Source organism: Pantherophis guttatus, chromosome 2 (assembly GCF_059756535.1).
Source record: "Pantherophis guttatus breed Tessera chromosome 2, ASM5975653v1, whole genome shotgun sequence".
NCBI lineage: Eukaryota > Metazoa > Chordata > Lepidosauria > Squamata > Colubridae > Pantherophis > Pantherophis guttatus.
In genome coordinates, this window is record NC_142064.1 from 30269045 (window position 1) to 30286872 (window position 17828).

The following is a 17828-nucleotide window of genomic DNA, read 5'->3' on the forward strand; positions in this document are numbered from 1 at the left end:
AGACACTGAGAGCTCCCCCAGTTTCAGATCACACAGCCACTCCTCCAACAGGAACATCAGATCAGGTGTGTGACTACTGTCCATGTGAGGTGCTACATGATCTGTTATAGGTCCATGACCATCATGGTGACCATGAACCCCCAAGCTTTCTCACAGACAAACCCTAGAAAAGGCAAATTGACATCCCCCAAGACCATAAGTCTAGAGAACTCCACTGCCAATCTAGAAACAGATTCAAGGAGCTCAGGCAGGGCAGTTTCTATGAAGCAGGGAGACTGGCACAACAGCAACAGTTGCAACTGATTCCTAGAACCCAACTTAATGAACAGGGTCTCACATCCAGCGACCTATGGAACAGCACCCCTGAAAGCCATAAATTATTCAAATGGTGGTGAATGATCATCGCCACACCTCTACCTCTGGTCTAGAGTCTTGACTGTGCCATACTCAGTACCCACCTGGGCATAGCTCAGAATGGGTCGTCTCCCCCTTCTGAATCTGGACCCAACCAGGTCTTGGTAATACATGCCAAATTGGCCCTTTCATTGATAATTAGATTACAGATGTGGGAGGCCTTATTACAGACTGACCTTGCATACATATAAATAACATATATGACATTCATATAAGTTTTAACGAATGAAAAACAACTGTCAAGCCATGAATCATGATTTATTAAAAAATAATAGGATTCCTAACATATATAAATGAACTCATCAATATATGAACCCAAATCAAGAGCCTTGATAGTACAGTGGTCTAAGCACCCTGTTATTAACACAGCTGCCTGCAATTACTGCTGGTTCGAATCTCTCCAAGGCTCAAGGTTGACTCAGCCTTCCATCCTTTCTAAGGTAGGTGAAATGAGGACCCAGTTTGTGGGGGCAATAAGCTGACTTTGTATAAATATACAAAAGTATGAAGGCTATTGCTTAACGCATTGTAAGCCGCCCTGAGTCTCCAAAGAAGGGCAGCATATAAATCAAATTTAAAAAAAAATAATCATGTAAACTTTCTTACGGCTCTAATCCCACAATGACCTTGTTTAGTCAGCTACTAACCTAGTCAATACTCCACACAGACAGTTCTGACAACACACAATCATACTAGCAAAGTAAAAAGTAACCTTTTAGGGAATGCAGAGTCAGTACACTCTTTCTTCTTGAAATGCCTTGCATCCTATGGGTACTTTCTATCAGAAAGGTTACTGATAGAGGTTCTATCAGAAAGGATTCTGATTCACACAGGTAGGCATACAATATAATGAAGCCATTCACCGGTAAAATTGATTTCATTGCATCACTGACCAATGACCAAATAGACATTGCATCCAATCAATACTTGGGAAGAGTATTCTGTTCCCAATATATTATGTTTCTCCTCGTCCTGCTCATTTTATAGAAATCATTATATTAGATAAATACAGATAATGTAGGACTTGGATATAAAAGGGTGTGAGCTGAAGAAGCTGTTGGGTGATACAATTCAGTACTTGCTGCTTAATCTGAGTAGGTCTGAAGATTTAACTAGCAAAGATATTAAAACAGGAAGCTTGCTAAATATTTTTGTATTGTTAGTCACTGTAATAAATATATATCTACAGTTTAAATGACTGCTTGTATTCTTACTTCTATTTTTTCTTTCTGTCACATGCCAGATGAAGCAATATATCTTGGGGATACAATTGGGATACTCATAGTAGTCAGCCCCCTACAAAATATGTTGAGTAGCTGGCTGAAGAATTCTGGGAGTTGAAGTCCACAAGTCTTAAAGCTGTCAAGTTTGAAGACCTCTGACATATGGGATCAACTGATATATTTCTGAATTTCTTGTACAGCTAGCGCTCGACTTGCAACCATTCATATAGTTACCATTCAAAGTTACAATGCCCCTGAAAAAAATGACTTATGACTGTTTTCACACTTATGACTGTTACAGCATCTCCATGGTCATGTGATAAAAATTCTGACATTTGACAAGTGGCATGTATTTATGATGATTGCAGTGTCTCGGGGTCATGTTGTGATCTTTTGCGACCTTCTGACAAGCAAAGTCAATGGGGAAGCCAGATTCACTTAACAATTGTGATACTAACTTAACAACTGCAGTGATTCTCTTAAAAATGTGGCAAGGAAGATCGTAAAATGAGTCAAAACTCACTTAACAATTGTTTTGCTCAGCAATGGAAATGTTAGAGTCATTTGTGGTCATAAGTTGAAGACTACCTGTAGTCTTTACTGCGTAAGAATTAGATGTGCTCACTGCTATATATCACCTAACATTGGATAGAAATCAATTTGGTCAAGCTGCTGATTTAAACAGTTGATTCAATTGGATTATTTAAACTGTTGAATTGAGTTGTTTGGACAGTCAATTAGATAAACTGTGTGAGTACACAAACATGACAATTCATTGAATCGCCAAGTTGATTTGAAGACATTTAATTCAATTTGAAACATGGAACTGATGTAGTGATTAAATTCAAAATTACAATTCAAAGGCACAGCTGAGCTGACTTGCTTTCAAATAAAATTTTGTAATCTAAACTTTGTGCAGCCCTCTCTTGGCTCATCTCAAAAGCTAAGCAACATTGGACTGATTCAGTGGTGGGTTGCTACCGGTTTGCACCGGATCGGGCGAACTGGTAGCGGTGGCGGCAGGAGGCTCCGCCCACCCATCTGGACCCTTCTGCACATATGCACGAGCGAACCAGTAGTGACAGGATTTGGAACCTGCCCCTGACCTGATTAATATTCGGATGAAAGACCCCCTAAGAACCCTCCTGACCTTTCATGAGGGCTTAAAGCACTGGCTCTGCCAGTTGGCTTGGGGGCTCCAATGGGGGCTTTTCCTTGGGGAGTGGTTGATAGATTAACAAGATCCCACCCCCCTCCCGGTATCCTACTCCCACCCTCCCCATCTTTTAATTGGGGTGCAGTATTTGGATTTTCCCAGTATTTTATTTATGTTTTTAAGCTTTCGTACAGTTTTATTTTTTAAGATTGCAAGCTGCCCAGAGCTGCCCCTGTGGTAAAATGGGCAGCCAACAAATTTTACAAATAAATAAAAAAAGAACTCCAAAGTGGTGGATAAGCTTAGACAGTTGGGAAAAAAAAAGTTGGAAGGGGGAATCCTAGAAAACAATAGTGAAAAAACATTTCTGCAGTACTGCAAGGAAACAACATGAATGGAACCATCAAGAATTAAGCTTTACTTAATTCTAAATTATAGTGGTGAAATGAATACTAAGCAACTACTTTAAATTATAGTAGTAATAAATAATAAATCCTGAGGATTTATTCCATTCATGTCAAACTTATAGGTTAAGTATACTTTAAGCATATGTATTTTGCATATTCTAGGATGGAACTTGAGATTTAAGAAGAAACCAAAGTGGATATTCTAAATAAACAAGTATATACCGTATACATATATGTACCAAGTATATATACACTCAAAGAGCCATTTAGATCCGTTTCCCACAGAAAAGAAAACACCGGGAGCCACAAAACCTTCCCGTGCCTGACTAATTCTTGAGCAGCCACAAAACTAGCATATGTAGTTGAATTAAATGTTCTGTTTTCTTCTGAAATGTTTATTTTCTTGGATTTATCCATGGTTGGCATACCCAGGGTTAAAAAGCTCAATAAATTGTGTGCCAGCGGGTGTCGCACATTGGCGATTGTGACTCATATTTTGAGTGACAAGGAGCCGCAGCAGAGGGGTGAAGGAGCCACATGCGGCTCCAGAGCCGCAAGTTGCTGACCCCTGGTCTATACCATTGCTTTACAAAATGGTCCCTTTGGCCTACATTTTCATCCCAACCCATCATTTTACAATTGTAATTCTTAATTTCACACGCTAGGAAAATAATGCTTAGGATCATCTAATGTAGATGATGTACATGGAAAAAAGTTGCCACATCTTCAAGCTGGCTTTAGAAAAGGCTGAGGAACACAAAATAGTATTGCTGATACATGCTGTACAACTGAGAAAGCCTAAGTATACTTAAAATATTTAAGTCCTAGTAGGGTGTGACATTTAATGGGGTGAAAATTAATTTTTGCAATTTTTTTTTCAGCGAGGGGTTCTAAAAATATGTGTTTTTACACCAAGAATTCAAATCTGCTGTTATTTTTGCAATTGCACAATTGGTATGGTATGCAGTGGTGGGATTCAGCCAGTTCACACCACTTCGGGAGAACTGGTTGTTAACTTTCTGAGCAGTTTGGCAAACGGGTTGTTGGAAGAAATCATTAGGGCAGAGAACCAGTTGTTAAATTACTTGAATCCCACCACTGATGGTATGGCAAATTGCTATGTAGCTTGATATGGTGAATCTACATCTGATCATATACCCACAAAAGTCTCTTGTAACCCAAATACTGTTAACTTCATCTTCTCAAAATTACACCTTGTGTTACAAAAACTAAAGTATTTTTCTTCATGAATCTTATCTAGCTAAGCAAAATAATCCATGCAATCATAAACATCAGAAAGCAATTATCTGAGTTACAAAAATGTTTCATCAAGTTTTGTTTTGATTCATTATTCGACATCAGCCACCGACTTGCTTCTTAGTCTCTGATATAACCCTCATGTTTCTCATGTGTATATTGTCCACTCTGCTTGCTGCCTCTGTGACCTGTTTCACATATGTCTCTATTGATTGGGCACAATGAACCAATGCAAGTATCACAGGGCCACTGTGGGCCATTTGCATTGGTTCATCAATGAATTTCTTTATTTCCACTGTAGTCAGTTTGCACGTCAAAAGTGGCTCACCACCAGACCAGTCAATCAGCTCCAGCAGAGTGGATGCTATCGCATTGATTAAAAGTGTTTTTCTTGCACATACAGAAAAATCTCCCAGCATGTCATTGGTCTGCACCCCTCAAGTCAATGATTTTTTGCACACCTGCTCTCCTCTCTTGAATATCATCTGAACACAAGAGTGTCTGGATTATCATTTCAGTAAGCATACCATGCTGAGCACTGAATGGTTGGCAAAACAGCATCTACTGCCTTCTTTCGCAGTCTGATTTGCTGCAGCTGGAACAACATATGACGCAGGCCATCAATCCAGGAATGTTTTACTTTGGTGTTGAACCAGCAAGGATAGTACACACCAGTGATGCATTCTACTATCATTCTTAAGTTTTGGAGAGTTTTGTCTTTAAAGCCATGTTTTGAAACCCATATTTGACAAGATAGTGAGATCCTTTAGAACACTGTCATTCAATTAAATGAGAGGCTCACCAATTAAAACTCTGGGATCAATGTCATGTTCTCTTGCGGTGTCTAGCATGTTGCCAATTTTACCTGCCCATTTGTTGTTAGACAAGGTCTTCCCATCCAGTTTTGTGATTAAAAGTCATAGGGTTAACTCATTCATATGGAGTGCACATGCCAACCAGATCAACTTCCAGTCAAGTTTGACCTCTACCCAATGCATGGCACCATCTTCATAGCCAGTATTAACATTTGTAGAATCTCCTCCAATGTCCTTCAAGCTTTTGTCAATGCCTTTCTTCTTCATAAAATACACCAGATTATCTTCAATCACTTGAGCAGGGTTCCTGTTTTTAAGTCTTTCTCTGGAGTAAAATGATAAAGATATCTTCCACCCAGCTCATTGCACACAGAATAATGTTCTTCTTTGATGGTACTGGGGAATTGCTGGTCTGAATTGTTTGCTTTCAGGATAACTTTAGTTGCATCTATACGGCTGTCAAAGAAAATGCATTCTATTTTATCCTTACAGCGCTCATCAAATTCTTGATCTAGGGACTTCATAATTTTTTCCTGGGCTCTCTTGACTGTACTGTGATCAACTGCAAGTTTCTTGTCTTCTTCAGTGATCAAGCCAGCATCTATGAAGGCAGCTGTGGTAATGGCAGCAGTGGCATGTAGACCAACACTGTATCTTATGCTCTGCATAGCAACATTTGTTATTTCTAATGTATTGTATTCCGTCTTTTCTTTTGAAGTAGAGGGCGTGTATGTTTGGTCTAAGACCTCTTCATAACTTCCATCACATTCCTCTTCATCTTCATAATCAGTCGTCTGCCCTTCATTTTCATTATAAGAGTTAATTACTTCATTTGTCAGTATCAAAATGTCTGGAATATTTCTCTGCTTATATTTAGTGAGCCTTTGTCTCTCATCGTGTTGCCGTTTTTATCTTTTGACTAATAATTTCTGCTTGGGCACATCTGGCAAACCAATCTGGTGTGATCCAAAAGAACCAATCTTGTCTCTCTGACTTTTAATGAAAACAAGTACCTTCAATGGTATCTTCATCTCCTTAGGCAGGTATAGTTAATGTGAGCTTCTTTTTTGCAGCCAGCAGGACCACTAAATTCTGCACACAGAACAATTTGACACTTGCAGTTAAGGATGTCAAACAGTTTGTCAAGTTTCACAGCGAAAGTCACTTTGACATCTAGCTTTCCTCTACCAAGAGATATGTTTTTGGCTGGATCCCAGCTCTCTTGGATCTTGTTCAAGATTCTCACTCATGAATTTATAACAGGGATCACAAAAGAACTGTTCGCTCGTTCCCACTTTGGATATATGTCTCTTGCAAGACTGGTAAGTAGTTTCTAGCATCATCACTACTTTATTCTCTTAACAGTAGGCCACATCTGAGAATTTCTCGATGGTAACAAGTCTCTGTCAGTCCCACTTAGGTTGCTCATATATTCAGATGCTGTGAGGGATCTATACCTAAGATCAGAGTTGTGCACACTATGGTATCTCTTGTGACACTTTATGGAGGTGAAAGTTGGACAGTTGTAAAATTCAAGCAAGATAGAAAGATGCCTTTGAACTTTGGTATTAGAGAAGACTCCTGAAACTGTCATAGACTGCCAAGAAAACAAAAAAATGGATTATAAACAAATTAATCCAAAGTTCTCACTTGAGACACAAATGTCTCATTATTCTACTTTGGACACATAATGCAACAACTTAACTTTCTGAAAAAGATGGAAAGAAAGAGAAGAGGATGACCAGCAGCAAGAAGGATGGGCTCAGTTATAGTGGAAAAGAGTGCCCTGTTGGGAGACATGAAAGAACAGGTTAGAGATAGATGGTCATGGAGAAGTTCTATCCTATGTGGTCACTGGGAGTAAAAAATGACTTAATATACGTAATAAATTAATCACAGTGGAATATATTCTTAATTATACCTCTGATGTTTAGAATCTATCAAGATAATAAGAATTGTAGATTTGATTGTAGAGTTGGCTAAAAATATTTATAGAATACCAGAAAAGAGTTAACGTTTGATCTACTACAGCAATGGATTATGAATATTGATTGAATTAATCCTTTCTTGACAAGGAGCCAAGGGAAAGTTTTGTCAGCTTCTTCAAGACAAGTCAGGCAAGAGCCTATCTGCAACAGGTTGCTTCTTTAATTTTATACCAGTGATCAACTACAAGTTTCTTGTCTTCTTCAGTGGCAACTTTAAGATAATAGTACTTCAACTGGCTGGAGAATTCTGGGAGTCCACATATCTCAAACTTGCCACTCTTTTAAACCAGGTAGAATCAAGGTGAATTTACTTTGAGCCATTTTCTTATGGTTGCTTCTTTCCCAGATCCAAGAATTTTCCCAGCTCCAAGATTTTAATTTCCTGTCTCTATTTCCTTTTAATGTTTTTTTTTTTTGCATTCCTTTGCAAAAAGGAATGTCTCCCAACTCTCTCTGTCTCCCAACTTTCGAGTAATATGGTCAAAGTTTTAGAATTTCTACATATAATTTATTTTTTTTTCTCCTTTTGAATTATGCTTGTGAATTATGGGGTTGTGTTAATCCATTCAATGCATGCACAAACATTTCTTTTGTGGATTACTTTACCACAATAAAATAAATAAATGCTGGGAATTAAATTAGCAACGGGGATTAAAATCCATTGCATAAGAAGAGTATTAGTTTGTGCTGGCATGGCACACTGAAGCACAAGTCAGTGAACCATTTTTTAGCCTAATATATCATGTGGATATATTATAGGAGCCTGAGTGGCGTAGGAGGCTAATGCCTCCTACTAAGGCAGCATTTAACATCCAGCTGCCTGCAATTACTGTGAGTTCAATTCTCACCAGGCTCAAGGTCGACTCAGCCTTCCATCCTTTCTAAGGTGGGTAAAATGAGGACCCGGTTTGTGGGGGCAATAAGCTGACTTTGTATAAAATATACAAAAGTATGAAGGCTATTGCTTAACACATTGTAGGCTGCCCTGAGTCTCTGGAGAAGGGCGGCATATAAAAATAAATTTAAAAAAATGTGAATCTCATGTAATTAATTTATGGTTTGGTATTTGATGCAAACAGAGAAAGATATATTAACTAAAATAAATAATGACTAAGGATGTCATGAAAACACAATCATTGGCAGTAAGGCAGTACTCCCACCTCTAATTTGAGATGGTGGGAATTGAGCCTCATTCCTTGAGCGTGAAAATTAGTAAGCAGTGAATAATTGTGTAACTCTTTTACCTCTATAATTAACAAAAGATGAAAGGACAAGACAAACAACAGGAACGTTTCACATCAATACTTATGCTAATAAACCTGAACAGAAAATAAATTCTTGCACTTCAACAGTGGGGGAAATGAATACATATGCATATATGGAAAAATCAGCCTCGGGAAGGAGTAATTAGCACCTGAGGCTGATAATGTTGGAGCTTTTGATTGTGGATGGCTGAGAATGTGCTGTGTACTCTCAAGATTTGAGCAAAGGTGCTCTGTACAACTTTTTGCAAAAAAAGAAAGAGACAGCAATGCCATTAACTGGAATCCAGCAGCCCATATTAGAAACACAGGCCTTCAGCTCACTACAGGTAGTCCTCAGCGTATGACCACAATTGAGTCCAAATTTTCTGTTGTTAAGCAAGACAGTTGTTAAGTGAGTTTTGCCCAATTTCATGACCTTTCTTGCGATAGTTGTTAAGTGAATCACTGCAGTTAAGCTAGTAACATGGTTAAGTCAGGGGTGAAATCTACTTACCTTCCTTACTGTTCGGAAGCGCTCGTGCGTATACGTGCGTGTCACATGCGTGCGCAGACTTTCTGCACATGTGCAAAACCTTCTGCGCATGCACAGAAGGTAAAAATCACTAATGACACCCGGGTGGATGGGCGGAGCTTTGCTCCGCCATCGCTACCAGATCGCCAAACCAACGGCCAAGATCGCTACTGGACCAGGCGATCCGGTCCGATCTGGGACCATTTCACCCCTGGGTTAAGTGAATCTAGCTTATCCATTGACTATACTTGTCAGAAGGTTGCAAGAAGTAATCACGTGACTCTGGGACACTGCAACCATCATAAATACGTGCTGGTTGCCAAGCATCTGAATTTTGATCACATGACTATAAGGTTGCTGCAATAGCCATGTGAAAAACGGTCATATGTCACATTTTTCAGTGTCATTGTAACTTTGCATACTCACTAAATGAATGGTTGGAAGTCAAGGACCTGGGTTCCTTGTACTCATGTGCTGAATCTCATGTGTAATTGGGGTAATTGTGCAGTCAGTTCATTGAGCTTAGATCATCTGAGTACGTTTTCATGGCATCTGTTCCTAGGTTGGTGACTGAGCTACTATCTATGTGCTGATTCAGCTTTGGATTCTTTCTCAGACAAATTCTCATGCTTTTGCAAATATTGCTGATGTGTATTCAGGTGGTTGCACACCCTTGCTATTCCTTGATAAGGTAAAGGTAAAGGTAAAGTTTCCCTCACACATGTGTGCTAGTTGTTTCCGGCTCTAGGGGTGGTGCTTATCTCCGTTTCTAAGCCGAAGAGCCAGCACTGTCCAAAGATGTCTCTGTGGTCATGTGGCTGGCATGACTAAACACCAAAGGCACACGGAGCGCTGTTACCTTCCCACCAAAGGTGGTCCCTATTTTCAAACCACGTTTGAGGACCGAGTGAAAGAATAGACCAGGGGTCTGCAACCTTAAACACTCAAAGAGCCATTTGGACCCGTTTGCCACAGAAAACACTGGAAGCCACAAAACCTGAGTGGGCATGAGCAACTTAACTTCACTCACATCCAATCACATGACCCTCCAGCCATGCCTATTTAAAAGCGTCCTCCAGGCGGCTTTAAATCTCACACGGGGGACTTTCACTGCCCAGAGGACACTTTTCAATCAACTCTGCTGGAGGAGTAAAGCAGCTCAGGGCAACAGGAAAAGGGGGCTGGCCCCACTGAATCTCATATGCCCACCCTGGGGATCAGGCTCCGAGAAAGCTGGAGCATCCTTGCTGAAGACGCTCGCCTGTCAGCTGGTCAACCCCCCCGCTCTGAACGCCGTCGCTGTGCTTTGGCCAAGACCAGCTGCTCACTTGAGAAGGGTATACCCACTTGTGTGCGCCCTCCTGGCCCACAACAGTTGGCCAGGGGGTCACGTGAGGAGGTCATATTCAGCAAAGCCACTACCGTGGCTCATTATCACTCCTCAGCTGCGGGCCGGTCCCCCTTTCCGTTGTACCTTCCTCTCAGATCCCATTCCCACCCCACCAGCCCTCACGTTAGCGAGGTTTCTGTTGCCCACGGCTGGCTTGGGCCAGTGTCTCACGGCGGAGAGCAGGTCGCACAACTAGGTCGGGAGGGAGCCATAGGAGAGGGGTCAAAGTGCCACCTGTGGCTCAGGAGCTGCGGGTTGTCGACACCTGGACTAGACTGTCAACTGATTTATGCAAGAACTGCTCAGGATAGCATCCTTTAGGTGAATACGTTTGCTCCCAACTTTTAGCTCAAGACAATCAACAGATGTCACTCACCAGGCCAGCTAATCTCCCAACCTCCAATCTGGAAAACATCAGGTTTTCAGCACTTTATGGAAGCCGGCAGGGTCAGGGCCAGTTTGATTTTGGGGTGTTCCAAATGGCAGACTTACTCAGAATTTGGCCTGGAATGAAGTGATGCCGTTTGACAAATTCCAGGAAGACTTGCTGATGACTACTCAATGAAAGGGCCCAAACTGCCTGCTTGGCCATACTACAGGAACGCACCCAACTCTGCCTGCGCACTAACAGGATTTCTAGCAATGGAAAGCCAGTGCCCATACTTGTCAAGACTCCAAGTGATTTCTGTAGGCAATCTCTCCTGTGACTGATCCGTTTCCTTCTCCTTGCAGAGCAGAGAGGTTAGAGGAAGGGATTACAAGAGAATAAACAGGCACATAGTGGGGAATACACTGTGCTGTTTGTATAGCGTACTCACGGCTGCTGGCACCAGTCCATTGCTTTCATTTACCATTTGTGTACTCTCTTGCAATCCCTTCCTCTCCAATGAATGTAAATACAAACAATTCCATTCCTGTTAATTACTTGAGAGATTCTACCAGTGGCCATCTGAAGTAGTTGCACCAAGAATCAGATGATGGAAGTCCCATCCCTGAATCACCACCAATCTAAGAATTCACTGCATATTCTAGAGCTGAACAATACTCTGCATAGCCTCTCGCAAAACAGTGGTGGCAACATTTGTAACTGGCTACCCGGTGGTCAGCCCATATTGGAACTAGTGTCAATCTTATGTTAGGAATAACTGAGTGATGAAATCTAAAATTTGTTCTGTGGTTGTGGCTTGGTGTGTGTGTGTGTGTGGGGGGGTAATGTGACTGGGTGGGCATGGCCAATTTTTTTTTTTTTTACTTTTAAAACCATTTTTTCTATAACCTCTTCGACGAAGAGGTTGTAAAAAATGCTTTCAAAAGGCTCTGACGATCCCAGCTGAAAGGCTTTTTTCTTTTAAATGCCTCCAAGCTGAGTTGCCTGATCGGCAGAAGCTTTTTAAAAAACTCAGCTTGGATCGTCAGAGGCATTTAAAAGAAAAAAAGTTTTTTTTCTTTTAAATGCCTCTGACGATCCAAGCTGAGTTGCCTGATCAACAGAGGCTTTTTAAAAGGGTTTTTTCTTTTAAAAGACTTTGACAATCCCAGCTGAGCCGCGCAGAGATTGTGCGGCTCAGCAGATTGCGCAGCAGAGGCTTTTTTTTACTTTTAAAAGCATTTTGATGATTGTGGGGCTGAGCTGGGCATGGGGGGGGCAGGGATTTTTGCTATCGGTTCTCCGAACCACCCGCCTCCATCGCTACCTGATCGGGTGATCCGGTCCGAGTCGGGAGCATTTCACCCCTGGAATAACTGCTCCAACTTCAATTACATGTGTTCAAGCCTTCTGAATATCCTGAACCTTTGCAATCTGACTCCAGACTGGCAGACCCACCTTTCATACTTGTACCATGACTGGACTATGGTGGCCTGTGCTGCTTTGATTTTGGCCTCTTTCTTATACAAGCCTGTATATTTTTGTAAATGTTACTGATGCATATTCTCCCTGTTGTTTCTTGCAGTTATTCACAAAACCAAAGTAAACTGCTTGAAAATTAATGTGTGAATTCAGCCTGGAATAGGACAAATTTCCTCTGTGAAAATTTCATTTATGTTCGTTTTCTTTTTGAAAATTGTTTTTATTTTGCTTTGGCAGTTTCTCATATCCATCTCTCTCCAAACTAATTCTTCATTCAGCTAGGTTGCAGGAGATTAGATTATAAATTATCAGTAATTTCCAATGTACTTTGCATATAGAAAACCTCTAGAGACAGAAAATTTTTACATGAGAGTCAAGTATGGTTTCCCAGCCTTTCATGTTGTTCCTAAGACACCTCTTATTTATCAGTTCCCCAATTTTTCTCATAGACGAGCCATTTCCCCCACAGGTAGAGGTTCTGCTCACACACAACAGAACTGCACCAGTAAGACATTGAGGAGAAAATGGTATGATCATAGATACTTTAGCCGTATTCAAATTCAATAATTCTAATAGTAGCAGACAGCTGTGATTAGAACTACTATTTACTGTAAGAGGAAGGTAATCTATTCCCACTTTCTCTGCCCATTTCAAGTCTCTTGTTAAAAAATAATTTTGATGCAATTGAACTGAAATTTTATTTTGCTGGAAAAAGAACATTCTGTTGATTCTGTTATCTCTAGTTGCAGGACACAACTGATTGAGAGCTTGGTTTAATGTTAAACCAAAACAATTGATGGTTATGTGGTTATGACACACAAAACCTCATCCATGATCCAGTTAAAGTGTTGAACAGGATAACGTCTGAGAATGTTTTTTTTTTGTCACTTGTTACTTGACCCTCTGTTCAGCTCTAAAGAACCTGGAGGAACCCACTGGACTTGAAGAAGAGATTACATACTCCACAGCAGACCTGGGCATTTTACAGCCCCCACGCCACAATCAGCCCTTTGGCTATGCTTGTCTGGCCTGTGTGGGGTCAATTGGAAATTAGAAATCAACTGTAAATAACTGCACAGCAAGGGGGTGGGAAAAGAAATTGAGTCAGGTCCAGCTCTGTGCAATTGTTGTGTACTCCTTCAGTTGGCTGGTGGCCGCAGGAGGGTAAGGAGAGAAAGTGCTTTTCTGCGCCTGTGCAGCGCTCATTCCTAGGAACCTGAGAAGTTGAAGTGACAGAGTTTAAGGACATCAAATCAGGTTACATTGATTTGGCCATCCACCACAGTCCCAGTTTCTCATGTGGTCCCTTGGGAAAATTAATTGCCCACCAGAGACTGAAGCAAGTGTGGAATAGAATCTCAAAATAACCCCACTTTGATTTGTTTGGTACTAGATGAAACAAACAGGAACTTGGATAGGCATTCAAGATAAGGCTATTAATGCCCTATTATAATGAAGTAGCAATCCTGGAATCCCTATTATCTGTTTCATGACCTGTCCTACTTTAAAGAGACTGTCATATTCTTAGATTTCTTGTAGAGAAAGGAGTGAAAAGAAGGCTGCTTTATTGGGAAACTACTGTTTCTAACACTGCAAAGTATCTCTCTATCTTCCGGGATTTTGACATGAGTTTTCACTGTGTTTGTTTTGATTAACTGTAAGATAGATAGATGTGCCCTGATGGTGCCCTGAGCTCTTCCATGTTACACTGTTGACCAAATCAGGTTGGTTCATCCACCTTTAGGGATGTGTCTCACTCCCAAAACAAGAGAATACCTACAGATTCATTTGTACCAGTTGCTGTTGACCATAATTTTGCTTCTTCCAACCAAGTTATCCTTTGGTCTTCCAGAAACCCATTGGCATCAATATTGGCAGAGTATTATAGAAGCTCTCAGAACCATAGCAAGGATGTGGAGTTGATTTGCAGTTCTAGTGATAAAGTTGTAAGTGTAAAATTAAGTATACTACAGTAACAAGATGTGTGATGGGGAAACATGTCAATGGAAGCTGTATATCAGCAGTAGAGACATCTCTAAAATACTTGTCAAAGCCAATTTAATCTCTGAGTTGAAAATATTTTTATCCTTTATATATGTGACTAAACCATTTTCCTTGTCTTAATACATATTTACTATATGTAGTTCTGTTAGTCTCATTAGATAGACCAGATCAGGAAATCAATCCACAAGAAGACTAAAATTACTTTGATTGAGATTGACTATAATGATAAAAACTTGCAAATCTTATTATGCTCTAATTACTTCTCTTTCTTATAGTTCAGTGAATTAGGGAAGCATTTACCTGACTTAATCCTAAATATTAACTCCTTGTTCTGGACTTAAAAAACACTTCAGGCCCTTTTGCCTGGGCAACGGTTCCTGCTTATCACTGTCAAGGTCATTTCCCATACTCTCTGCAACTTCTGACATAAGGAAGCCCTCAAGAAGAAGCAAATGTGTACTAGATATTTAATGTAAGCAAGTTCCAGTAAAGGAAACGAACAAAAATACTAGCTCTGCCTTTCTCGTTTGCCCCACCAGCAGACAGAGGTACTCATTTTTCATGTTGTCAGTCAGGAGTATGTTTATGGAGATTCTCAGTCATCCAGGTCATGGTTATCCTAAAGGTGCTTTTTCAAGAGGCAACTAGACTTTCCAGAAAGTCCAGTTGCCTCTTGAAAAAGCACCTTTGGGACAGTCAGTAGTAGCACTTTTGCACAGTGTTTCTAGTGGATAAAACATGTCCTGACAATATTAAATCATGAAATTATCTCAGAGACATGTATTTTAATCTTATTTTGAAACATTCCAATTGATTTTAAAACATGCTGTAAGACGGAGAACTATGTAAGGCAGAAACATTTAAGGTATTAGATCCCATGGGAACTGAATACGTGTATAGCACCTAACATTCAGGTTTGAAGTAGGAAAAGAAAGAACTTACAGAACACGGTAAGCTACTAAGATACAACAATAGTTAACCAAGATATTCATTCAAAAAAAATCTGAGTAGTAAACGTATTTTACTATATTTATTATACTGTCTTGGAAATTGTAGTTCAATAGCATCTTGAAAGCGACATCTTGCATATCAATGCATCTCTCCATTCGAATCTCGAAGGCTCAAGGTTGACTCAGCCTTCCATCCTTTCTAAGGTAGGTGAAATGAGAACCCAGTTTGTGGGGGCAATAAGCTGACTTTGTATAAAACATACAAAAGAATGAAGGCTATTGCTTAACGCATTGTAAGCCGCCCTGAGTCTCCGGAGAAGGGCGGCATATAAATCAAATTTAAAAAAAAAAAAAAAAATCTGAAAACCAAACTAATGGTAACAGCTTTATTATGTCAGTAACTCTGCAATGTATGATGTCAAGTTCAGTGCAAAAAAGCTGTTTTATCCATTTTTTCAACTATCTGACTAGATTGAGAGGCTGGGGTCCTCTTAGAAACTTTTCTATCTAAAGACTCTGTGAATTGTGAATTGGAGACCAAGTGGATTTATTGGATTGCTCTTAAGAGAGAGGCAAATAGTTACATTTTTATAAGCAATTTCTTATATATTTTTGTCATTCTTAATTTGACAATTAATTGAGTCTTAAAGATGTTCAGCTTTTATTCATATCCTATTTTTCCAACCATGAAAATATTACACCTATACAAAGTGCAACTCTTTATAAGAAATTCTAAGACAAAGATTTTGTCATATGAATGGGTATCAATGTAACCCAATGGGTACATTGGGTATCAATGAAGAACAAAATATGAGCAGGTTGATTGTATTTTTACAGAAGAGAGCAAATGCATACAAAGAAATGCATTCTTACTTCATTGTAAATGAAAATGTAAACATGTTGGTTGGGTAAAATTTGCCAATGACAAAAGAGAAAAAAGGAAATTATTCATGAAATCTTATGTTAAGAACCTGAAAGCCATAGCTGCATCTGGTCCTGATAGGCACGTCTATTGGCGTGATTATTTATCATCTTTATGTTAATAGTCATTTAAGAATTCATCCAGCCTCACTATCACTGCTGCTCCATGCATCTTCATATGCAGAATTTAAGCACTGCTTAGAAGGCAACTAAAAAATAAAGGAAAAAGGGATTACAATTATGGAAAATTAACTTGTGAATGGATTCTGTCTCTATAAATCCCCATCACTACCATCACTGGAAATAATTCTGCTATATTATTGTTATATATGGAAATAATTATATATAGGTAAAGGCAGGCTTATGACCAAGATTGCTAGGAACTACTCATGTGAGTTAGCTGAAAGTAAAATCCTTCTTGTTTGCTTTAAAGTCCTTTCCTTAAGAACTGCAGCTAACAAGCTACAAACAAGTCATGCTTCAGCCAATATTTTCCATTCTGCATGTGTTTTTATCCCATTCCTTAACTTTTTCTGCATACTGAAAGGATAAGAAATAGAAGCCATGCCCTTGTCTGGAATGTAAAGGACACACATTTCTAAATATTGAGCCTGTCACCCTTGCCTTAGTACAAATATAATGAACCTATAGAATCAATCAAATCACACCTCAAATCAGTACAAGATATGGCAATAACTTGCCATAAGGAGCTATAATTAGCTATCATCCCATTAGTGACAAGTCCTTGTTGCTTACTAAAAAAGCAGACAAGCATTTCTTCCTTTCATGTCCTTATCTATAAATTCTCCAGTTCCAACTTTGCTACAGTTAAAGTTGTTTACCTTTTCAGAATGAGTATCATCAGGTTCTGGTTCCCTCAAATATGGCACCCAGGCAAGAATATTGCCATCTCTGCCACTGCTATAAAGTTCCTGTCATTAAGAAACAAACAAAATAATGTTGAGTAATGCTGAATAAGGAAAGAGGATCCTTGCATCTGGGCACCTCAGCATGCTACTTTAGCATGCCGAGACATCAATTGGGCTGACAGGGAAATATTATTCAGAAATAACTTCCAATAAGCTCAATAAGAATTCCTTCATAATAAGCAGATTTTGTGTTTTTCTAAGTTACAATTGTACAAAGCAAAAAAGAACTAAGAGAATTGGTTTGATCCAGAAATATATAAAGGCCTGTATAAACCAAGAATAGGCTATCTTAAAAATTGTAACATATATGGCTAAACAATTTTCTTATCTCACCACTGTTTAATAGAAATAGGAGCAATGGCCTTTTGGTACCTTCTTCCAGGCTTTGAAACACTTGGCTAAGGAAAGTACAGCTAACTTCTTCTCTGTTATCCTGCTGTAGACAGTACTGCAGGCTACTTCTGCTGACTTTATCTTTTATTAGATTTGTATACCGCCCTTCTCCTTTCGGACTCAGGGTGGTGAACAGCCAAAATAAAAACATTTGTACACAAAAGTTAAAATAATTTTAAAAATAATTAAATGAAATTTGGCCCATAATTTAAAACATTTCAATTAAAAATCAGTATCAAACTTTAAAACCAACATGGAATCAGGCCAGCCCGGCTAACTGAAAAAAGTAAGTTTTCAGGGCCCGACGAAAAGTCCGGAGGTCTGGGGTCACTCGTATTTCTGGGGATAGATCGTTC

The 17828-nt window shown here is 39.6% G+C and overlaps 1 protein-coding gene across 1 annotated transcript in view; it reads right to left on the reverse strand.

Annotated features, from left to right (window-relative positions):
• Positions 1-15601: 15601 nt before the first annotated feature.
• Positions 15602-17828, reverse strand: part of ERCC8 (ERCC excision repair 8, CSA ubiquitin ligase complex subunit) — a 35011-nt gene continuing 32784 nt past the window's right edge. The window contains exons 11-12 of the mRNA XM_060690682.2: positions 16993-17082; positions 15602-16359 (exon numbers count right to left, since the gene is read on the reverse strand). Coding sequence (XP_060546665.2) covers positions 16288-16359; positions 16993-17082 — 162 coding nt within the window. The 3' untranslated portion in view covers positions 15602-16287. The remainder of the gene's footprint in view (positions 16360-16992; positions 17083-17828) is intronic.